This window comes from Dreissena polymorpha, chromosome 14 (assembly GCF_020536995.1).
Source record: "Dreissena polymorpha isolate Duluth1 chromosome 14, UMN_Dpol_1.0, whole genome shotgun sequence".
Lineage (NCBI taxonomy): Eukaryota > Metazoa > Mollusca > Bivalvia > Myida > Dreissenidae > Dreissena > Dreissena polymorpha.
The window spans coordinates 60,024,712-60,049,834 of NC_068368.1; the positions used below are offsets into that span (position 1 = coordinate 60,024,712).

Here is a 25,123-nt window from a genome sequence, read left to right on the forward strand (position 1 = left end):
TTGGGCGTTGGGCGAGTGTTCTATTCTCGAAAAGCTAGATGATTCGGTACAATATGTCCATGATGGCGGTTTTTTTCTCGAACGTTTGACCTGGAAATACGGAGAAACATTTGGGGACATATGTGAGTTTGTAAGTTTTCAGAACCTAATGCTTCTTATATTGTATTTAATAAGTTATCTTGAGAGGATGGTAAATACGCCGATTTAAATATGCTATATGTTAGTAAAGCTAATTTGTTTGAAAATATTACTAACAATATAATCCTAGAAAATGACAATTTTAACACTCGTTTTCATCAATTGTGTGAACTGATGTATGATGTCTCCTTTCAGATACATGGACGTACTTTAAATTTACCAAAACCGCGAAATATACGCAAATCTTTAGGGTTCGACCAAAGCTGCAAAAGTCATAAAACTCGTTCTATGACTGTAAACGCATATACAAAAACGATCCATCAATTGCGAATAGAACGGCATTTTTACAAGCCAGATCGATATATTGTAAAACAAAACTTATTGCAAAAAATAGTAAAGAAAGTAAAACATTGTCATTCTTAAGTAAATCAAACCCAAAGAAATTTTGAAAATACATAAATAAATGTAAACTTAATAAAACGACTGGTACAAATGACGTTAATATCGATGAATTAATAGAATCGTATTTCAGATTTCATATCAAGGTGGGATTTGGATTTGATGTATAGAATGGATTTTTTATCAGGTCTCTCATGTCTCTCCTCTGGTTGATCTAACTATCTCTGAAGAATTATTTAGATTACAGGCTGACTGGTAGTTTAATTTGTTTCAGAGTCACAGTTGGGAGGACCTAAGGACCTAACCAAATCCCTTAAGTCAGCTTTTGCGGAGGGAACAAACCAGAAATTGCGAATGCAGTGGGAGTCTTTTAATTTATTCTGTTCATAATTAAACCGGCGTCCTTTGCAACCTTACAGTTTTACGGTCAATTTCTCCGCAGATCATTTAAGTATATTGATAGTATAAAGAATTATGTCAGTGGAGTGAAAACAATGCATTTGTATCTAGGTTAGAATATAGATCACATTATTGGTTATTTGCTTAATTTATCATTTAGGGGTTTATCTAGATTAAATCATTGGACCGTGAAACGTGCTGAACCTATGACGCTAGAGATTTTATTACGTATATTTGTCATTTTAGATTTTTTCCAACCCGGAAAATATTGTATATTGGTGTTTATTTCTATTCGCATTTTCTTATGTGCAAGAAAGTCTAATCTAGTCCCAACTATCTTATCTGATATTGATTCGGAGAAAAAATAAGCACGGAGAGTATTCAGTTTCATGAAAATAACATTCTAGTACATTTTAACTGGTCAAATACTATTCAGTTTGGTGAAAGGGAGATAATTACTCATTTACTAAGATTATAAGATACAAGGTTATGTCCCGTGGCAGCGTATGAGCACTTATTGGCTTTAAAGTTAAACCACAAACATGTATTTTTCACTTTACCTAACGGCTCGGTCATTACATACTATTTGTTTCAAAAGAAATTAAGATAATGTATTACTGAAAAAGGTTTAGATGCCGATAAGTTTTCAACACATTTTTTTAGACGGGGTTTTACAACATTAGCACATAGAATGGATATTCCTCATACGCATATTCACATTCTTGGCGATTGGAAATCCGATGCGTATAAGGCAACTTTGGAATTAAATTGGTCGGATAAAGTGGCCATTTTATCAAAAATGTTTAGGATTGTTAAATAGATTGTTATATCAAGGAATGTTTATGTTCTTACAAGAGTGGTATTTAATATCATATTGTATTCCATCGCCAAGGATGTTGGTGGAATATGGCACGGAAATATCATTTCATTCCCGGGTATCAGCCAGAATAGGGAGGTCACCTTCACTTGTGAGCAAGCCGTTCACACTCATTCATGTTGGTACGAACGATATAACCACGATAAACCAGAGTGATTCATACTCAGTTGATGAAATCATTAGTTTGCACAACAACTTAATAAAATTAATCAGACGTTTTAATCCTAACACACATATTGTATTTTTCCATTTTACCACGCCCTTGTGACTATGGGCTTACTTAAGGTTCGTGTAGAGGCTTCATTTTGAAAAATATGGGACCCCTAGCATTGAACTCAAATTTGACTAAAGGAAGAGTGCCACATTGATAATGTATACATACATGTATATGCTTTAATGGGTGTTTTTCCTTCAAACTGCTACCAATTTTGTACATCAACGTATCATAACATCCACAAAATCAATCAAAATACAAAGCGATTTTAACACTAAAATATACATTTTTTTTTAAATCTGAATCATGTTTATTCCACGTATTTCAGCGGAAAATTATATAACTAGTGAATAATATCGACAATGACGAGGGCAAGTTACGCTTAAATAGTAAAAAAGTTTACATATCTAGAAATATCAAAACTCGAACACATGTCACTTCATCACCATGGGGGCAGCCATTTTTAAATTAATAAAATAGAAAGAAACATGCAAAAAACTCACTCATCGCCTAATTGACATTCCAAACGGTTGACGATGACATATGCATTGGATTGTAATCTTTCCGTAGATGTTTGCAAACTGCACGATCAGACCTCATTAACACTCAAAAGAATAACTATGTAAGAAGCATTTCACCAATGTTTACAATCGTTGTCGAATCACATGTACTTTATTATTGCGCATAAAATAGTACGCTTACAGACTGACAGAAAGATCGATACGTTACTCCGTTCAATTCATCACGGTATACTATTCTATTGATAATATATAATAATACATCGCTTTAACAATCTAAAAGTAGAAATAATTCTTTTAAACGGAGTTTTTAATAACGAAAGTGAAAACAACGGAAGTTGGATGGATATTCTGTGAGATGCACGTCGGCTCCAGAAAAAACAATACAAATTAACTAAAAAAGACGTGTGGGGGACAATTTTCAGCTGGAAAATATTTCAAATAGGGTAAGTGTTGATATCTCTACGTGGTCATTTCTGTTATTTAGTGCGATCTCTTGCTGATTCATGTTAATAGTTGTTTTACTAGTTGCCACCCAACTGTCAAAATAAGTATGTGTTATCTCAGGTATGTGTATACACATACCCGGTTTTCTCACCACTGTACGTGGTTTCGACCGATTTGTTTTGCACGTTTTTCTACGGATCACAGCGATGGCCACGCTTTCAAATGGGTAAAAGGAATCGAAATATAAAATCAATCGTTTTCCCAATCTCTTTATATTTCTTTACAATTTTATATGTCGTCTGCAATCTATTCCAATTTGAGATGGTTTAAAATTTGCAATTTGGTTGAGAGGTAAATAACAAAATTGTTAAGCCTTTGAAATAGAATTGTGACTCTTATTATCCATCATACCTGGATTTTTAAAAAGTAGTTACGTTTTAGTTATTTTTAGAACTATGTTTAGGATATTTATCCAAAAAAGGCAGTTGAATAAAAACTCATTCGTTGTTTTATGACAATAATTTTCTGTGAAATGTTGCTAACTTGACCTTGTATATGTATATAGCTTTGTATTTATTCAACTTAAGGTAGTGCATATCCTTCCTAACTTTAGATTGAGATTTTGTAAATTAGTGTAGTATTGGTTTTAAACCAAAATATGAATAAAGCACACAAATATTGAATGTCAAAAATGTGTTTATGTTATTCTATCCGTCTTTAGCTTTAAAATGATATATAGTTTGACCATATTGTACCACATTCATGAAAAACCAAAGCGAAGTTTTCATGAATTTTATCCCCCCCCCCACCCCCCCCCCCCCCCCCCCGTCCGCTTAGAGGCCAAATGTAAAGAGATACAGTGCCAGTTCTTATAAAGTTACAGGTCTTTTTTCAAATTCGGAAGACCTGATCGTTCAGTTTTTGCGGTCCTGGATGGAGGGTTACATCTCAATTTAGAGGGTACTCGTTTGTTAAGAAAACTTTTCATTAGGGCTGTCTCACATTTGTTAAAAGGTAGAAATTATTGTGTGAAATTGCTGTTTTTGACTTTTCAGATAGAGGACTATTTTATTAGTAGACGTTTTCTGAAGCCAACATGTAGCACAAATAGTTATCATTATGGTAATACTTATTTTGTGCTAGGAATGAGTTACAATAGTCTTTGTCAGGATTTATATGTAAAGTGCTAGTGGTTTATATAGTGATGTTGTTATTTGGATGCATTACAGCATTTTTAGTTAGTTATAACAACTACGTAATTATGAAAGTCTGTTTAAAGGTTTGGATTTCGGTGGACGTATTGATGCCAAATTTTAAGGTTGTTTGTCTGTTTCCTATCGTCTTGAAGGGAGTATAGGTTATTCCTTCAGATCTTAGCACTTGTGATGACAGCATCATTATGTCATTCTGGTGATTTCATCCTTTAAAAGAAGGCATCATTACTTTTTCAAAGGTTAAAGACTTGTGGTGATGGTATATACTGACGTCACTCTTGTCTTTTTAGGTTCCTCGACTTTTGGTATTACTACGTTCATTGATGTTCAACTCTCAATTGTTATGTGGAATAATTTGCATTGTGACATACATGATTTAATATATATTGCAGTTTTCTGGTGATGTCTAGCAGTTATGTTAGTGAGAATTAATTTATAAATGTGTTTTGTTCGCATTGTACTGTCATTTAATTCGCTTGCACGTACTTTGTGTTTTATTTTGCTTTTGTTTTCTTTGACGAGTATTGGAGGAATTCGAGGTATTTAAAGGGGCCTTTTCACAGATTTTGGCATTTTTTAACTTATTCATTAAATGCTTTATATCGATAAATGTAAACATTGTATCGTAAAAGCTCCAGAAAAAAAAACAAGAATAAAATTAAAAAAAGGAAAAGAACATTGTCCGGACTAGGTTTCGAACCAGTGACCCCTGGAGTCCTGCCAGAGGCCTGAAGTAAAAACGCTTTAGCCTACTGAGCTATTCCGCCGATCACACTAGTTGATGTATTTTATACCTTATATAAGCAATCTTCGTAGTTTCACAAAATCTAACGACAAAAACAGAACTCTCCAAATTATTTAATCGTTTCGCGTTGCAACGCTTTATAATTTTTAGGTTTTAAAATCGTCAAAAGATGCATATAATGGCTATATTAGACCACGGTAAATGTTCAGTATTACTGTTTCCTCACAAATATCATAACTAAAACGAAAATTTGCGAATCTGAAACAACTTTTTTCAATTTTGTCAATTTACCAAAGCGTGAAAAGATCCCTTTAAGCTATTAGGCTTAGTTATTTATTTTATCAAATTGACTTGATTTGAAATTATTGTCATGTGTTTAGACTGTCTTGTATATTTGTGATTGCAAGTTCTATTGAACTTGGATTATAATGATCGTGTCACATATTCAGACCTTATAAATATTCCATTTAATGTAGTTTATGTTCTTGTTGTATTTGAGTCTCGAGATTATGAGATAATTAGCGATGCAAAACTATATACCAAATTATCAATACTATTGATGTCTAAGATGTCACTGTTATTCAATATTCCGTTAAACTCAGGTAATTTGGAGGTTATAGCCCTTCTAAAATTGAGCTTGTGTTCTTCAGACCATTTAGAGCATGTGTAATCCGCTACCGCTATCTACGTGTAATGGGTTTACATCAAGTTCAAAATATAAGGGCGCATGATCGCTGAACGTGTTTAATGGCAAAACGTTGAAGCTATTTATAAGTGAGAAATACATGTCGCTTAAAACTAAGTAGTATGTTTGTTTACTGAAATATGTAAACGAGCCGGTGTCACCGATTCGACCGTTAGCGATGCGTAACGAGGCCGCTTTGCAAAAATCAAGCATTCGATTTCCCCGTGAAGTACATGTCTCGTCTACAGAGACCCGTCCACTGGATATATCTGGTATTTAAGACTCAAAATCGATGGGATTATTGATAACATCGAAAGGAATATAATTATAACGATCACCAGTTCTAGCATTCCAATCACCTGCGATGAGTGCTTTACTATACTGTTCGTAAAAAAACACATCGTAATATAAAACATCAAATAGGTCGCTATCAACTATATTAGCAAAAGGTGAATCGTCAGACCATAAAGAGAGCCCACATAAGTAAATAACGGAATTAAGAGAGAAATTGTTTTGTCAACTTTAAGCCTAATGTTAGTATCAAAATTATTTTTCACAATAGATTTAATTCGGAACTCGCGCGCTGTGGGTTTTTCCGATTTCTGAGCGCGCGCGGGAGGTACAAACATTGTCATAAATACAGTAATAACCAGTAACGTCGATATCCGATTTGCTTCCCATTCAGTAGTGGATAATAAGTATTTAAACGACAGTAGCGTTTCTTTTAGGAAAATACAAGTCTTGTTGTTATTACTATTATTAATAATAATTACACATAACAAATCTAACAATGATATACATGTATGTCAGACGTTTAATACAGGATTAAAGTCTAAATACACCGTTCAGATGTACAGCCGTCTACACGAATGGGTCCAGTAGCTAACATCCTTAAAAGACATGAAAAACAGATTTTTATCCCCACGCTTTTTGAAAAAAAGGTGGGGATACTGTGGTGATCTCCGCCGTCAGTCCGTCCGTCCGTCTGTCCGTCCGTCCTGGCCACTATCTCCTCCTACACTAAAAGCACTAGAACCTTGAAATGTACACACATGGTAGCTATGAGCATATGTGCGACCCTGCACTATTTGGAATTTTGATCTGACCCCTGGGTCAAAAGTTATAGGGGTTGGGGTGGGGCCGCGTCAGAAATTATCACTCATTTTTTTAGGTTATTTTACATTTACTTCTTTATTTCTACACCGATTCACTTCAAATTGAGACTGGACCTCACCTATGACAATACGGTCAATCTCAACCATGCATGGCCCCATTCCCAACCCTGGGGCGCCCCGCCCACATAGGCCACACCCACCAAAAAATTCCATTTACTATAATTTTTTCATTTCTACACGGATTCACTTCAAATTGATACTGAACTTTTGTTATGACATTAGGGTCAATCTCAACTATGCATGGCCCCAATCCCAACCCTGGGGCGCCCGCCCACATAGGCCACACCCACCAAAAAATTCCATTTACTATAATTTTTTCATTTCTACACGGATTCACTTCAAATTGATACTGAACTTCTCTTATGACATTAGGGTCAATCTCAACTATGCATGGCCCCATAACCAACCCTGGGGCCCCGCCCACATAGACCACACCCACCCAAAATTGCCTTTACTATAATTTCTTCATTTCTACACCGATTCACTTCAAATTGATATTGAACTTCTCTTATGACAATACAGTCAATCTCAACTATGCATGGCCCCATTACCAACCCTGGGGCGCCCCGCCCACATAGACCCCACCCACCCAAAATTGCCTTTTACTATAATTTCTTCATTTCTACACCGATTCACTTCAAATTGATACTGAACCTCTCTTATGACAATACGGTCAATCTCAACTATGCATGGCACAATTACCAACCCTGGGGCGCCCTGCCCACATATGTCACACCCACCCAAAATTGCCTTTTACTATATCTTCTTCATTTCTACACCAATTCACTTCTAATTGATGATGAACTTCTCTTATGACAATACGGTCAATCTCAGCTATGCATGGCCCCATTACCAACCCTGGGGCACACCTAGGTCAAACATTCGGCGTGGGGATACGCGTCGGCCTCTGCCGCGCCATTTCTAGTTTCAGCTGTTTTGTAATGAAGGAACATATACAAATGGCTTGAACTATGCAATTTTTCTTCTGAAAAAATATTCATGTTCTTTTTTTTCGGCATGCTTTATAGATATAGCAAATAAAAGTAATGTATGATATAAAGCTCGTTAGTGATGTTCCTTCTAATCTAAAGGTCTTAGTCTTTAGCGAATAATTTCCGTTACTTTTCAGATTAGATTAAAGAAAAGCATCACAATAGAGCTATGTCAATAGATATATAAATATCCAACTGATATAGAACGATATATTTGTTCAAGTACTACGAATTGACTGATGATAGTAAGGTTTGTGTTGTTTGGTACTTGTCTGTATGATTATCCCCACGCTTTTTGAAAAAAAGGTGGGGATATTGTGGTTATCTCCGCCGTCCGTCCGTCTGTCTGTCCGTCCGTCCTGGCCACTATCTCCTCCTACACTAAAAGCACTAGAACCTTGAAACTTACACACATGGTAGCTATGAGCATATGTGCGACCCTGCACTATTTGGAATTTTGATCTGACCCTTGGGTCAAAAGTTATAGCGGTTGGGGTGGGGCCGCGTCAGAAATTATCACTCATTTTTTTAGGTTATTTTACATTTACTTCTTTATTTCTACACCGATTCACTTCAAATTGATACTGGACCTCTCTTATGACAATACGGTCAATCTCAACCATGCATGGCCCCATTCCCAACCCTAGGGCGCCCACATAGGCCACACCCACCAAAAAATTCCATTTACTATAATTTTTTCATTTCTACACGGATTCACTTCAAATTGATACTGAACTTTTGTTATGACATTAGGGTCAATCTCAACTATGCATGGCCCCAATCCCAACCCTGGGGCGCCCGCCCACATAGGCCACACCCACCAAAAAAATCCATTTACTATAATTTTTTCATTTCTACACGGATTCACTTCAAATTGATACTGAACTTCTCTTATGACATTAGGGTCAATCTCAACTATGCATGGCCCCATAACCAACCCTGGGGCCCCGCCCGCATAGACCACACCCACCCAAAATTGCCTTTACTATAATTTCTTCATTTCTACACCGATTCACTTCAAATTGATACTGAACCTCTCTTATGACAATACGGTCAATCTCAACTATGCATGGCCCCATTACCAACCCTGGGGCCCCGCCCACATAGACCACACCCGCCCAAAATTGCCTTTTACTATAATTTCTTCATTTCTACACCGATTCACTTCAAATTGATACTGAACTTCTCTTATGACAATACGGTCAATCTCAACTATGCATGGCACAATTACCAACCCTGGGGCGCCCTGCCCACATATGTCACACCCACCCAAAATTGCCTTTTACTATAACTTCTTCATTTCTACACCAATTCACTTCTAATTGATGATGAACTTCTCTTATGACAATACGGTCAATCTCAGCTATGCATGGCCCCATTACCAACCCTGGGGCACACCTAGGTCAAACATTCGGCGTGGGGATACGCGTCGGCCTCTGCCGCGCCATTTCTAGTTTTAAATATATTTGAATATTATAATATTTATATACGATGGAGTTAATGTATTGGTAGTTTCGTTGACAAACTTCCATAAAAACTGAATGCCAAGACCTACGCACAGTATACTTCAGACATAGCTACGTGACCGAAGCTGTTTACATGTACATGCAGCATTATATCGTGTTACATAGCATTGATACAAATTAAACACGATCGAGATTAGAAAAATGCTTTAATCATGGTATGTTTATGAACTATAACGAACGTTAGAGCAGGATAATGGTGCTCACGATTCAGCGATAAGAGAAATTATTGATTCATTCTCTTTCAAAATATGCTAGTCAGCTTTTGTTTGTACCTACAGCGCGTGCTGAAATATCGAAAAAAAAAACAGATTGGAGAGTTCCGAATAACAACTATTGGAACACCATCGGACATTTTTTTGTTTATATAAACAACAATGCCCCCACAATTTCTTTTAGCTCTTCTTTGTCTAAACTTGCGATATAAATTATAGCATAAGTAACCATCAATACCTATTTTTGAAAGATTATTAGTCCAAGATTCAGAAAGAATAGCAATATCACTATTTTGTAACAAATCAACAAATTCTTTTTCAGTAAGTTTACCGTTAGTAAGACCGTTACAGTTCCAAACTAAGATCCTGAGTCGACTCTCCGACAAGTTGTGACAACCGTTACTTTTGCTGCACTGGTGTGCCGTCGACATACAGGGTGTCGTATGCGAGCCATGCTCTCTTACCGGCGTCATGCGCGGCTCGTAACTGGGGGAGCAGCTTTCGTCTGCGCTCGACGATCTCAGGTGGGAATTGTTCCCTCATGGAATTGTTCGTGTCCTTCAAACGGCGGCCCTGTTTGCGAATGGTCTCTCTATCCTTGAGAACGTGCAGACAATCATTCTACTCCGGTTTCGATTCTGGTCTGATACCTTTGCTCCGATCCTATGCGCCCTTTTGATGACCATTGAGTTAACCAGGTCTTGTGCTAGCTGCAACCTTTCAACAATAAATTATCTAACTCTCGCTTCGACATCCTGTGGGCGTTCATTTTCAGGTTCGTCAATGCCTCCAAATAGAAGATTACTGCGCATGCTCTGGGATTTCAAATATGTAAGTTCGTCACGTAGGTCGGAGCGTTACCTGAAAACCCGATTTAATGGAAGTAGAAGTGTAAGCCAATCTCCAATCGGGTAAATTTAGTTATAATGATGTCATTATGGCCATGTCGGACCGACACTGAACCATTTTGTGCATCCGATCTTAAGTCGTTTAAAAACCCGACATTATGCCGATGTAAACTTCAATAACGTCATTTTCTAGGGAAAATATAAAACTTTTGCTGGGCCCAATCCGTTAGGTGTGTCGCTTTTTTTTATGTCCAGCGTAAGTCAAAAAAAAGTTTTTACTGCTAGCTCGATTAAAAAAAATCGAAAGCATTCGAAGGTTTTGCCAATGATTCGCTAGTGTATAGCATGTGCAGAGTGGTGTTAACACCCCAGGAAACCCGATACCTTGCGGGTCGTGTAATTCCAATTTACTTACCCTAGTTCATGCCAAAATGCACAGCACTGTCCCCTATGGCATTACACGACCCGCAAGGTATTTGGTTTCCTGGGGTGGTTAAAGGGACCTTTTCACGTTTTGGTAAATTAACAAAGAAAAAATGAAAAAAGTATTGCAGATTCGCAAATTTTTGTTGTAGTTATGATATTTGTGGGGAAACAGTAAAACTAAACATTTACCATGCTCTAAAATATCCATTATATGCATCTTTTGACGATCTAAAGACCTAAACATATAAAGCGTTGCAACGCGAAACGATAGAATAATTTGGAGACTTCAGTTGTTGTCGTTATATTTTGTGAGACTACGAGGATTGCTTATATAAAGTATAAAATTATTCTCTTCATGTATGAGCGTGGATAGCCGAGTGGTTTAAGCGATAGACTTTAAATCCAGGGGTGAGCGTTTCGAGACCAGTTGAGGTCTATTTTTTTCTTTTTTTTAATTTATTCTTGTTTTTACTGTATATTTTTAGATCCAATGTTCACAAATATAAAAATAAATCATTTAATGTCAAACTTCAATACATGAAAAAATCTGTGAAAACGCCACTTCAATATTCCACCCTCATACTCAAAATCCTGCAGCGTGTCCCGATGCTTGCTGTAGGTCCTCAAGCGCTCTGCGTACATCTTCCGTTGCATAAGTTGTCCTTATATCCTTATCACCATGCAAAGATAGCCAGCTCCTTATTTGGTCTACGTGCTCATTAGAACTCATTTTTGGGACGGAATGTGTCATGGTGTATCATACAGCGTGATGGAAGTGTACACAGTAAACATTTCACGCAAACAATAATACTTGCCTTACCGTTCCGGTGTCAAGCCTATACAAATATATTTTACGCAAATAAGACAACACATTACCATAAATTATACGGCCAATGTTACATCTGTAAGTCATTTTATTTTCTGGAATAAAAAACAGTCTTTGGATGTGGAATGGTATCGATTTTGAGTTTTCACTTTTGACTCAAATGCCTTTCTACATGTATTGTTTAGTATCTTTTTTTTTGAAAGGTAAAAACAAATCAAATATGTATATCTTTCTTTATTCTCCTCCTATATCACGAATTAATTCCCTTTTAAAATGCGTGTAAACAGTGTGTAAAATATGAACGAACAAAGGTCGAATCCAATTCTATTAGTTTATAGATTGGCCCGTATATCACATATATTTCCTACCTTATACACACTTTGATTCTACATTTAATCCTGATCACTTAGGCCAAAAAATAGGTCCGTTGTATTATTGCATTATGGGTCAGATAAGGTAAATGTTTTCGAACTTTACCTGAATATTTCTTAACGATAGTTTCCTACATGAAACAATTAACCTATTTATGCCTAGCGTCTAGAAAAAAGGCCTTGGCAAACAGCGTAGACCCAGATGAGACACCGCATGATGCGGCGTCTCATCAGGGTTTGCGCTGTTTGCTTAAAGGAATTTCTGTAAGAAATATTCAAAATATAGAAATAAATATACTAGACATCCCTAACTTTGGAAATAAATTGATCCAATTTAGAAGGATGGGAGAGTCCACTAGGCATAAATGGGTTAACAAGTAATCGGTTGATAAACCCTTAACACATTGAACGGTCCTGCTTACAGTTAGACGAAAGGACAATTGTCAATAAATATTCAATCTTTAACAGAAGGTTTATTTTAAACAATCAAAATAACACTTCATACTAGAAAAATGTATAAAATATAAAAAATATCGTACATCGACAATCATCATTCGAAAGCGGTGAAACATAAGCATTTGAAACGCGTTTCGTCGATAATTTGGACAGTGTGACAGATACTAAAATGAAATGAATTGCTTCGATTTTTACCTTCGATTTTTCTGCAAAAACGTTGAAATCCCGATGGTGAAGGCCAAAAAATTGTATTTTATAATAGTATAGTATCGTTTTCTCTTGCTATCATAATTATTTAGACTTCTCTAAATACAAAAAGTTTTAAGTTGATGCATTACATGCATTTTTTTCGTAAGTACGGAACAAACAAACGAGCCTCTTTTCATTGTATAATAGGTTTTTCTAATAATCTGAATAGGATGCATTTTTTTAGGATGCATTTTGAGGAAAAATAATTAACAACGACAAACCTTATGAAATACAAAGACGTCGCTCATTATTAGATAATGATATGTATGAGATGTAAAATCCAGAAACCGGATTTTTTTTTTTTTTTTCTTAAAGGGGCCGTCAACCAGATTGATGAAAAAAGAAAAGTTCTAAAATACCTATTATCTATCATTGTCAACTGGGTCATGCGAGTTGTGTATCGTGTTATTTCTTAAAAGTTGACCCAGCATTTGTACAAATATTGCAAGACATATACATTTCCAGAAAGGAAATTCATTTCTGCGTTGAATAAGACCGAGATCGTGAAAATCGCTGCACACTTGATGAAGATATGGCTGTTCAAAGCGATGCACCCCGTTTTGGGGTGATTTTGAGTTGCATACCTTGTTATATATATATTTGATAGTGAATTTTTTTTTCAGAAAATATATTTTTTCGTTATAATATGATTATTTATTATTCAAAATGATGTTTTCACTAATTAATATCATAGCAACACGCTAACCACCTGTGATTTATAGTTAACTGATAGTTACCTGGTACACATACTCATTACAATTTTATTACAGAATATACTGAAAATATGAAAACTTAACAACTTTTTTCAAGTAATGTAATATACAAGTCGTGATATTTTAATCAATATAAACTAATAATTGTAAAAAAAGACGTTTTTTAGAACTTTTCTTTTTTCGTCAATCTGGTTGACTGCCCCTTTAAAATTGTTGAATTGTTTAGTCACGGTTGTACTGGTTATAAATGAAAGCTATCAGAAAATAAATAAACATTGAAGACCATAAAATCAACATATGTCAATTCATTTTCGTGGAAATCGTTTCATATACTTTGAAATCTATGTTGACGTTTTAAACGTCCGGTATGTTACATGAGGCGTCAACAATTTAGAAATAACAGCCTCATATGAACTCCGATGTTTGTGTTCACCGCGTGTGCCTACTGCAGGAGAGATAAGACATTCACAGACCTCACGTTTGATTCAAACTTGTTAAAAGGAACTGTATATACGATAATACTTCCACACGAGTGATCACTGTCGACGCCATGGTACCAACGTGGATATTCGCAATAGCGTGCATGATACATGGTAACACTTCACTCTTAAGTCACTCTTAACCCATTTATGTCTAGTGGACTCTCCCATTTTTCTTATTTGGATCAATTTATTTCCCAAATTAGGGATGTCTAGTATATTTATTTCTATAATTATAATTTTTCTTCCAGAAATTCCTCAAAGCAAACAGCGTAGACCCAGATGAGACGCCACATTATGCGGCGTCTGATCTTTGTCTACGCTGTTTGCCAAGGCCTTTTTTTAGACGCTAGGCATACGTGGGTTAAGAATGTGTATAGTCTAATTTTGAAGTTTTTGGACCATGTAGTTTTTGTTCAATATGGTCCGATAGAATGCGTGATACATGGAGAATAAGTGGTTACTGCCTGATATTTTTGTAATATATCAGGCGAGACTTATAATACATGTATAATAAACGGCGAGGCTTGCCGAGCCGTTATTTTATTCGTGCCGAGCCTGATATATTACAAAACGATCAGGCAGTAATCTGTCTTCTGCTTGTCATGACTCTACGTCACCCATTAAATAAGAAATAGTGGACAATAATCGCAACGACGCTGCATTTATTTCGGGAATGAACATGATTTTTTACCTTAGATGCGTTAATAATTGCGTCATGAGTACTTGCGCTTACTATTTGTAAATTACGTTTTTTGCTGTTTATGTTGCTTTTTGTGTATACAATATATCAAATCTTGGTATCAAATTGTTTGTCCTATTTAATCTGATTTTTTTATAGTAAATCACGATTTATGTGAACTACCTCCAAACATTGACTGATAAAACAACTTCCCGTTGAACTGACATATTTTTTACATCAGGCAGCGCTATATCAGGCAGATATCAATGAAGCGGTATAGTAGAATTCTGATTTTCAATTTATTGGGCCATATTTTGTTCGATATGGTCCACATGGTAAACCCGATGCATGTTTATTCATTAAATTACATGTTCTATTTTTCGTTCCAGTGTAAGTCAATGTCAAACCGTTTGTTATTAAATGAAACAAATTTAAAAGAAAAACGAATGATTATATGAGTCGCTTTCTGAGAAAACTGGGCTAAATGAATGTGCGTAAAGTGTCGTCCCGGATAAGCCTGTGCAGTCCGCGCAGGCTAATCAGGGACGACACTTTCCGCTTTTATGACATTTTTCGTTTAAATAAAATCTCTTCTTAGCAAAAATCCAATTAAGGCGGAAAGTGTCGTCCCTGATTAGCCTGTGCGGACTGCACAGGCTAATCTGGGACGACACTTTACACACATGCATTATGTCCAGCTTTTTCAGAACACGACTCATATGTGCAATTTTTGACATTAATGTCGCTCGAGAACAACAGCTTGTCTAATTATACAACGAGTTATCGCTTAACAGATGTTGAAACCCGATTTATTTAACCACTTCACTGTGGATCAGCAGATGATTTATTGCCTATCTTACGGTGGAGTCCGGAGATAGCCGATGTATCACGATTGTAACCACTCTGGGATCAGCAGGCGATTAAGTGCATAACTCGGAGTCCGGAGATAGCCGATGTATCACGATTGCATATTAACAAGAAAAAAGTTCGCGTAAGCCTATATTACAACACGTAAAATACACTTGATAAATATGCATGTATTATGATAGTGGCAAGCTAAAGAGGGTTTAACAACTAGTCTTGAGTGACATATTTCGAACCTGTTCATTCTACGGTTGGTACTTTTATGTTAAGTCACACAAAAGACATTATTCTTTCAATTACCAAGCCTGTGCTCGACATTTTATTTGATATGTTCCTAAACGCAGCATCATGAAACAAGCATTGCAATTTAGCTTTCATGCATGTAATATTTGTCATATTTATTGTTTTTTCTATCTTATTAAAAAAACATAAAAGACGCGTGCGTGAACAAATAAATTAAATATGAACCTTGCTCTGTGAAAATGTAGTTTAATGCATGTGCGTTTAGTGTTGTCCCAGATTAGAATGTGCAGTCCGCACAGGCTAATCAGGGACGACCCTTCTGCTTTTATGGTATTTTTCGTTTTCAGAAAGTCTCTTATTAGCAAAAATCCAATTAAGGCGGAAAGTGTCGTCCCTGATTAGCCTGTGCGGACTGTTTCTCGTTAAATCTATGTTACAATACCCCATCTAGCGTTGAAACTTTTGCTATTGCTTTCATGAACACTAATTTTGTAAGGGTTAACTGTATTTGACGAAATATTTTCCGAAATATTCGTTGATTTTGAGAATTTATGTCACCTATCTCTTACAAGATAATGGTAATACTTTACAATACTTTTACAACATAATGGTAATACTTTACGACAAACAAATTGGCACTTATTTTATTGATTATTCCTTTCTATTAAATAGCATCTTAACATGTTTTGTAAGTTTTAAATATTTAATTATTACTTATTTTTTTAATATTGGAAAAATATCAGTTCACAAGAATGTTGTTTTACTATTTCAAGCCCAGAATCGGTGACGGCTAATTTAATTTAGTGTGTAAAACGGGAACCGGTTTGAAAGAGTTAAAATTACTCGAGTTTACGATTAGGACCCTGAATTAAAGAACATGCAATATGCCAAGAATTATTGTCCCATATTCCAAAATACAACAAAATATTTCAAATATAGAAAAAAATCACTATTTCCGGATATATTTCGCTAAAAGAGGATTTTCAAAGATTAAGAAATTGACTGTACTTTGTATAGTTTTATTAACAAACCATGTGTATATTGATGTCAAAAAAGCAAACAAAGGAAATGACGTCACGACATTGTCAATTTGTACAATCAAACTTTGTAGACGTCTATTAAGGCGAAATATATCAGGAAAGAGTGAAAAAAGTTATGCTTCAATTTAATGTTATCACTACGAATACGAAACTGGGTATTTTCAAATATTTGTATTTGTTCTTCAGTCGCGTTTGCGGGTCCATACAGCGATCCCCACTGTGCGGCTGGCCGAGATACCATCGTCCACTTGTTCGAGTGGAAATGGACGGACATCAAAGCCGAATGCGAACGGTTTCTCGGACCGATGGGATATTGTGGGGTTCAGGTATATTTAATTTGAAAACCTATAGTCAATGTACTTTTTGGAGTTAATCTGTGAAACTAAGAATTTCACGAAATTTCTAAAAAATTAAGACTTTTCGTGAAATGAATGTTTTACTTAAGTACGTATTTTTCAGGAATTTCGCGAAATGACTGATAATTGTGCTATCTTGTACAAAGTCATGTATAGCCATGATTAAAGTCCCGATGCAGATAAGAGTGGCCCAAAGTAAAGTCACTATACTTTTAAGTAGTACCTGAGCCGACAGTGACCAATCAAGCATATCATTTGTATACACTTATGTTTCCGGTATACAAACAGTTAAGTCAAAATGCGGTTGTGACTTATCGTAACAAGCCTTGGTATGAGCGTTACCAGCCCTTCAGCTACCACCTCAATACCTGTTACGTCTTTGCAGACTCTGTCTTATTTCGACCATATAAACTTTTGGGTTAAACATTGCAATGTACACGTCAAGTTTCAATTTTATTTTGTATACAAACCAATCACGCCGAAGACGCCGACTAGAACAAAGACTACGTCGACAATGACGTCTACGACGATTATGGCAACGATGACAAATTCGAAGACTATGACGAATATGACGAATAACGTTAACTATGATAATTTCACTGACGAATATAAATATGACGTATGACGTCACGTAGGACGTAAAACGTAAGTGACTTTGGACGTAAGTGACGTATATAACGTAGGACGGTTATCTGTAATGATAAATGTAAAGTATAGTAAACAACTACAACATTTCAATAGATACATTCTAGTTTAATAAGTGTATTTTATTTTGCTATGTTGTATAATTCGCTAATAATGGCCACATTCATACATACAATGCATCTTTGATTATAATAATTGTTATGATGAATTGTGGATGAGACTTAAATAAACTAATAAACTAAACGTTCATACATTATCTAAATACATGTTTGTCATCATATAATGTACTATTGTTTAAAATACATAAATACTTTCCATTCTCGCATCAGGTAAGCCCTGTCAACGAGAATGCGGTGGTAACCAATCCCAGCAGGCCCTGGTATGAGCGTTACCAGCCCGTCAGCTACAACCTCAACACGCGCAGCGGCAATGAGCAACAGTTCAGGGATATGGTGTCCGCTTGCAACAAGGCCGGCGTCAGGTTGGTCAAGTTTTTGATGCGGTTATGTTTTTGTGGTACATATTTTTTCAATACTCTTAAATTGTTTTTCGTTTAAACCCATTTATTTTAGCTGATCTGCATCGAAAGCCGAAGACTGATGGAAACGCTCTCGAGTTCGTTTTCAGAGTAGGGCTAGTGCATGGTGTCTTTCTGGGAGATCTAAAGAATGCTCTGACAGTGGGCATAGAACCCGTGACTTCCCAGTCACTTAGTGGACACCATGTCCACTACACTACGGCAAACTTCTAAATTTGTTCATTGGTTTTCAACGAGATAAACCTCAAATAGTGTTTAAAACGTATTGTGAGAAATACGCAATACACAATGCCTGCTATTATCTTGTTTATTTATAAATGACAATATGTATTTTTGTCATTATCGAGTTACCGTCATGTTAATGAACGGTCACAATAATTTTATGTTAATCGTTAAAACAGGATCTACGTAGACGCCGTCATAAACCACATGACCGGAAGCTACTCCGGACAAGGGACAGGTGGAAGTAGCTTCGACGGCGGCGCGTGCAGGTTCCCGGGCGTGCCGTTTGGTCCAAACGACTGCAATGGGGGCGACAATTGTCATACGAGCGACGGTAGCATCCACAACTACGGAAATCCCGAAGAAGTTCGAAACTGTCGGCTTGTCGGGTTGGCCGATTTGCGGCTGGGCTCCGACTACGTCCGGGATAAGATCGCCGGTTTTATGAACAACCTCATTGATATCGGAGTGGCGGGTTTCCGAGTTGACGCCGCCAAGCACATGTGGCCCGGCGACATCGTGGGCGTTTTTTCTAGGCTGCACAACCTCCGGAGCGACACGTTTGGATCCGGAAAGAAACCTTTCATCGTTCAGGTATAAACGTACGCCGTGTCAAAATATTATACAAACACACACACACACACACACACACACACACACGCACGCACGCACGCACGCACGCACGCACGCACGCACGCGCACGCTGATACATTTTACCCATACCTGCAGGTAATTAGATCCAACGTTCAGAGACAGCACAGTATATTACAGTATATAATTATGATGTTATTTACCTTCTCTCCCATTGTCAATATCTTAATTACTCATTTCTACGCATGTATGAATGTCTAATAATTTAAATGTGTAATCACGATGATTTGTGATATGCTTAACTGAATAAACATATTTGGTCTAGTTCTTCTGTTGTGGTTCTTGTCATTCAGGAGGCAATTGACATGGGCGGAGAACCAATCAAAATGAGCAAGTACTTCGGAACTGGCCGCATGACGAATTTCATTTAGTTCTTCGGATGTTGTTATTGTCTTTCAGGAGGTCATTGACATGGGCGGGGAACCAATAAAAATGAGCGAGTACTTCGGAACTGGCCGCGTGACGAATTTCATTTTCGGCGTCAAGTTGGCAGATGTGTTTTTACGACACTCCAACCAGGCTAAATGGTTGAGTAATTTCGGCGAAGGATGGGGCATGCCGAGTACTTACGACGTCCTGAATTTCCTTAGTAACCATGACAACCAACGTGGGCACGGAGGTGGCGGTAGGTGATGATTTTTTTTCATACTTACAAGAAGTACCGGTATGCTTAAATCTAGAATGGGTACTTTCATGTGTGGATAGTTTTTTTACACAGGTCTTTGTATAAGAACTCTATGCCATATCATCGTCCGTATCACATCTGCATTACACTATTTGTTTTCTTAACCCTGTTATTGTAAACGCTCACACACGTCATTGAATTTGACACGCAGTACGTATATTTACATATCGTTGGACTTTTTGGTTTAACCCATTTATGCCTAGTGGACACTCCCATACTTCTAAATTGGATCAATTTATTTCCAAAATTAGGGATGTTTAGTATATTTATTTCTATATTTAAAATATTTATTACAGAAATTCCTTTAAGCAAACAGCGCAGACCCTGATGAGACGCCGCATCATGCGGCGTCTCATCTGGGTCTACGCTGTTTGCCAAGGTCTTTTTTCTAGACGCTAGGCATTAATGTGTTAACATGTAAATATCGACCTATTATGCAAGTGTTGTAAAAACAACCTTGGCACTTGTTCAAAATATACAAATTTCAATCCCTGCACAGCGCATGAAAGAAATAGTGAGAGAGAAAAAAAACCTGAATATGGGGGTGGTGTCTAACAACAATATACGCCTGTTGATAGCATTGAAATAAGTTTCTATGCATTTGTTTATCACATTAACGGGTTTGTAAGTGTGTGTAATGACCTTCATGTATGTAACTTTGTATTTCCTTACTTGAAAACAATGTGCCTTTTGTAGGTGCCCCGATTACTTTCCGTGAACCGAAGGAGATGAAAATCGCCACTGCCTTTATGTTGGCCCATCCGTACGGCTTCCCGAGAGTCATGAGTAGCTACGACTGGCCTGTGTAAGAAAATGTTTCAATATTGACCGAACAACGTATGCGATTTTACATTTCAAACGCAGATATAAGTCAAAAATCATTTGTACTATTATAAAAACATAATCCCCCGTTCACTTTTAGCAACATTCTGTTGCATGTTTACCTCAATTATGACTCAAAGAAATTAAAAACCGATTGATCGAGTGAAATTGTAGCATCAGGCTTTGCATTTGCGGATGTGACGGCGACTAAATCTTAAATCACAGTTATGTGTAATGGAATGCTTATGCGTTGGCCTGTACCGTACATTTCAAACCACTTGAAACAATTATTTAATTTCTGATTATGTTTTTTTTTTTTAATTTCATTATTCTTATTTAATGTCGCGCTCTGGGAAAACGGGGCTTATTGCACGTGCGTAAAGTGTCGTCCCAAATAAGACTGTACAATCCGCACAGGCTCATCAGGGACGACACTTTCTGCCTAGACTTGAATTTAAATCAGAAGAGTATTCCTTTAAACGAAAAAGTCGATAAAAGCGGAAATTGTCGTCCCTGATTAGCCAATGCAGAATGCACACAGGTTAATCTGAGAAGGCACTTTATGCGCATGCGTTAAGCTTCGTGTTCTCCCATAGCATGACCTGTATTCATTTCAGAAACTATCAAAATGGAAACGACCAGAACAACTGGATGGGTCCACCCCACAATGGGGATATGAGCACGAAGGACGTTCGTATAAACGCCGATAATACCTGTAATGACGGATGGGTAAGTTTTGGTCGTGATACGTATCGCGCTCTGTGAAAACGGGGCTTAATGCATGTTCGTAAAGTGTCGTCCTAGATGAGCCTGTGCAGTCCACATAGGCTTATAAGGCATGACTCTTTCCGCCTTCCTGGAATTTTTCGTTTCAAGGAAGTCTCTTCTAGACAAGCCTCAGTATAGTCGGAAAGGTTCGTCCCTGATCAGCCTGTTCATACTGCACAGGTTAATCGGGGATGACACTTTACGCACATGCATTTAGCCCAGTTATCCAAGAACGCTTCTCAGATAGTTAAAAAACTCTTATGGTTTACTTCAAACTCAATTTCAGCTGTTCAAAATTTTCTTCCATAGACGCAAACAGAATCAGTGCTGTATTTAGCAATAAATATGATTTGATGATTTGTTAGTCCACTTATAACACTTAAGACAAGTTGATTTTATATCGTACACGTCTAACTTTTGTATAAATAACGAACACAGGTTCATTTAAATTAGATGTTATAGCTTTGGTTATTATTATTATTATTATGAACATCAAATACGCGTCTTTCATAATGAATTGCTTTAGATTTTAAAAGTAGTATGCGCGCAGATGACAATTCAAATAAACTGACCTTCTTTGCCATAAAATGTGACGACTCTTTAAAACGAACAGCTTAAGTTTTTATCTCATAATTGAAATAAACAACCATGGAATACATTATTAAAGCTTTACTACAGGGTACAGGGTAAAAGCTGACATCCACAGAACGATGACGTCATTTTTATGTCAAATAATCATGACGTTTATCGTTGTGTCTGCCATTAGCATTTGTATGCGTTTTTAAGGAAATGACATTTTTTAGAAAATAAGGACAACACGATTTGAAAAAAGTGGGTCAAATAGAAAACATGTGAATTTGAACACATGTACGGTGGCATAGAGGTCACATTCACTTCTCTATTTTTAAATTGCTCTCCTCTTTTTTCTATCTCGTGGCCACGAGTTAGCTATGTCGTGGCCACGAGATAGAAAAAAGAGGTGTGCAAAACTAAATTAAAGCGGCGTACAATAAAAAAAGAGCGGTGCTTCTTTTTTTTAAATTGCTCTCCATTTTTTTCTATTTCGTGGCCACGAGTTAGCTATGTCGTGGCCACGAGATAGAAAAAAGAGGAGTGCAAAACTAAATAAAAGCGGCGTACAATTAAAAAAAGAGTGGTGCAGTAAATAAAGACTACTACTACTACTACTACTACTACTACTACTACTACTACTACTACTACTACTACTACTACTACTACTACTACTAGTAGTAGTAGTAGTTGTTGCTGTTGTTGTTCATGTTGTTGTAGAAGTAGCAGCAGCAGCAGCAACAACAACAGCAGCAATAGTAGTAGTAGTAATAGTAGTACTAATAGTAGTATGTTATGTTATATCAGAGCCTTGCCTTTAGGACGTTTTCATTGGCTGATTAATTTTAGGGAACAAGATAGTATTTGATTGGCTGACTAACTCGTGGCCACGAGTTAGCTAAGTCGGGATCTCGAAATCGCGAAATTCTCTCCTCTTTTGTTTATTGCACCCTTCCTTTATTTACTGCACCGCTCTTTACTTACTCGAGATCCCGAGTTACTAAGTCGTGGCCACGAGATAGAAAAAAGAGGAGTGCAATTTAAAAAAAAAAAGAGGAGTGAATGTCACCTCTATGCCACCGTACACATGCGATGGTTCTCTTATTTCAATGGCTTCATTTCGACAGATTTGCGAACACAGATGGCGCCAGGTGTACAACATGGTTGCCTTTCGCAATGTGGTGGCCGGAACACCTCTACAGAACTGGCAGGCTCTAGGCGATAATCAGATAGCCTTCTCACGAGGAACCAAAGGTAATACTTAACACGAACTAAATACTAAACACAATTTATACTTAGTTTTGTTTCATTACTTGTTATATGCTTCTCAACTTATCGCCTCGTGTTTCAATTATAAACGTATGCAGAATGTTAGTTATATCCGGAAAACGACTTATCTGTTTTACCCAAACCATTTTTGCGTACATTACATAATGCAAATATATAGAAATGATAGAAATAAATACCTACAGACAAATCGTATGTTACATACATAACAGCATAAATCGAAGACTTAAAGATTGTGCATAAAACATCGCTCTATGGTACATATTAGAATACGCCAATAAGGAAAGGACATACCTTGGGTGCAAAAAGAATCCATATGAAATTGAATTAAGAAGGCACATTGTACCTTTTTGCACCAATGGGGCGAATATTTGATATACATTGAACTGATTGGTATATAAGGGTCAAATTATGAAATGTCGTAAAAAAACATTACAAGTTTTGAGGTTGTGAACATTTTCTGGCATTTTTACACTAACCTGTTTTCACGAAAGCGATGAGTTACCACTGAATACCTCGTTTTATCAATTAGGGTTTATCGCCATCGTTGGTGATGGAAGCCACATGAACAGTGATATTAACACCGGTCTTCCATCTGGCGATTACTGTGATGTCATTTCCGGAAGTTACGAAAATGGCGAATGCACCGGAAAGACCGTGCACGTCGATGGGAGTGGGCATGCGCATTTCAATATCAATGGCCAATCAGACGACCCGGTTGTTGCCATACATATTGGTATGATTTTGTGTTTTACACGAAGCCAAATCTTTACATTTTCTATTTTAGTCACAGCATATGCTTGTATTGCGACAGTTGGATGAGTAATAAGTAAAAATACAACAGATTTATGTAGCATAATTATCCAGCAACCTTAAAATAGTTCAGGGAAGAAACTTTATATTTTGAAAAATACTGTGGTATATTGTCGGAAACAATGCGCTTATAATAGACAAAAATCACTCGTTTTTCAACGATCTCAATAGTATCCGAAGATTAAGTCCTTTTTAATATATATATATATATATATATATATATGTTCTTAAAGAATTTAAATATATATGTCATTAAAGAATTTACATCCAAAGTTCTTATAATGAGAAGTAAAGACGAATGTATTGAAACACAGGGATGACCTTTGCCTCATTCAAAGTAAACAGTTAAAGGACATACTTTTCGGCCATTTGCATTTGAGGGATGTTTTGGCAAAAGAATTTTGACGATATAAAAAAAATCATGTTTTTTTTTTCTGAATTTTGAACAATGTGTGCACGTTAGGTTCTTGTGTAGAAATGTAATGATTCTTGCCTTTAATAATAATATGAAAGCGGCAAAGTTGTATGCAGAAGTTTACGGTTGAAATGACCTTTTTCCCCTTTTTTAGGGGCAAAGAAAGGAAGCCCGAAGAAGGTGACAACCTAAGTTGAGAAATTAATATTGTGCATAATATGAAATATTGTTTGATTTTATGTTATCGCATTAAATCGCTTCTTTTAAATGCAATTGTGTGTTAAATTGTTGGTCATCATGACAATAAATATGTTAACCTTAATGCAATTAACATACAGATAGTAGACGGTTTGAAAAAGAGCAACACCGTTTATTAATAACAAAACGGTTAAATATAAGAGTGTAAAGTTTAAATCCAACCCGTGAAAGCCTTTACGCAACCGAACTCATAATAACAAACTCGTTTAAGCTTTAAAAAAAACTTTGTATACTCTATCGCATTGTACACAATCTAATTTTCGTGCAATTACTTTTAATCATCGTACACAATCATTCTTTAAAAAACTTCAATATTTTTGACAATACTTTCAACAACCGTACGCACACAACAACT

At 36.5% G+C, this 25,123-nt stretch overlaps 1 protein-coding gene across 1 annotated transcript; it reads left to right on the forward strand.

Moving 5' to 3' along the window:
• Window positions 1-13,856: 13,856 nt before the first annotated feature.
• On the forward strand, window positions 13,857-24,783 carry LOC127857780 (alpha-amylase-like). Its single transcript, XM_052394435.1, has 10 exons — window positions 13,857-14,023; window positions 16,925-17,064; window positions 18,069-18,220; window positions 18,679-19,093; window positions 19,550-19,775; window positions 20,532-20,640; window positions 21,275-21,386; window positions 23,123-23,249; window positions 23,815-24,018; window positions 24,665-24,783. The coding sequence occupies exons 1-10, from the start codon at window positions 13,981-13,983 to the stop codon at window positions 24,700-24,702; spliced, it is 1,566 nt and encodes a 521-aa protein (XP_052250395.1). The 5' UTR covers window positions 13,857-13,980; the 3' UTR covers window positions 24,703-24,783.
• The last annotated feature ends 340 nt before the right edge of the window (window positions 24,784-25,123 follow it).

Coding starts and splice junctions, on each gene's coding strand:
- LOC127857780 (XM_052394435.1), top strand. CDS start 13,981: ATGGTACCAACGTGGATATTCGCAATAGCGTGCATGATACATG. Junction 14,024..16,924: donor AATAGCGTGCATGATACATG/GTAACACTTCAC, acceptor TTTGTTCTTCAG/TCGCGTTTGCGGGTCCATAC. Junction 19,094..19,549: donor AGAAACCTTTCATCGTTCAG/GTATAAACGTAC, acceptor ATTGTCTTTCAG/GAGGTCATTGACATGGGCGG.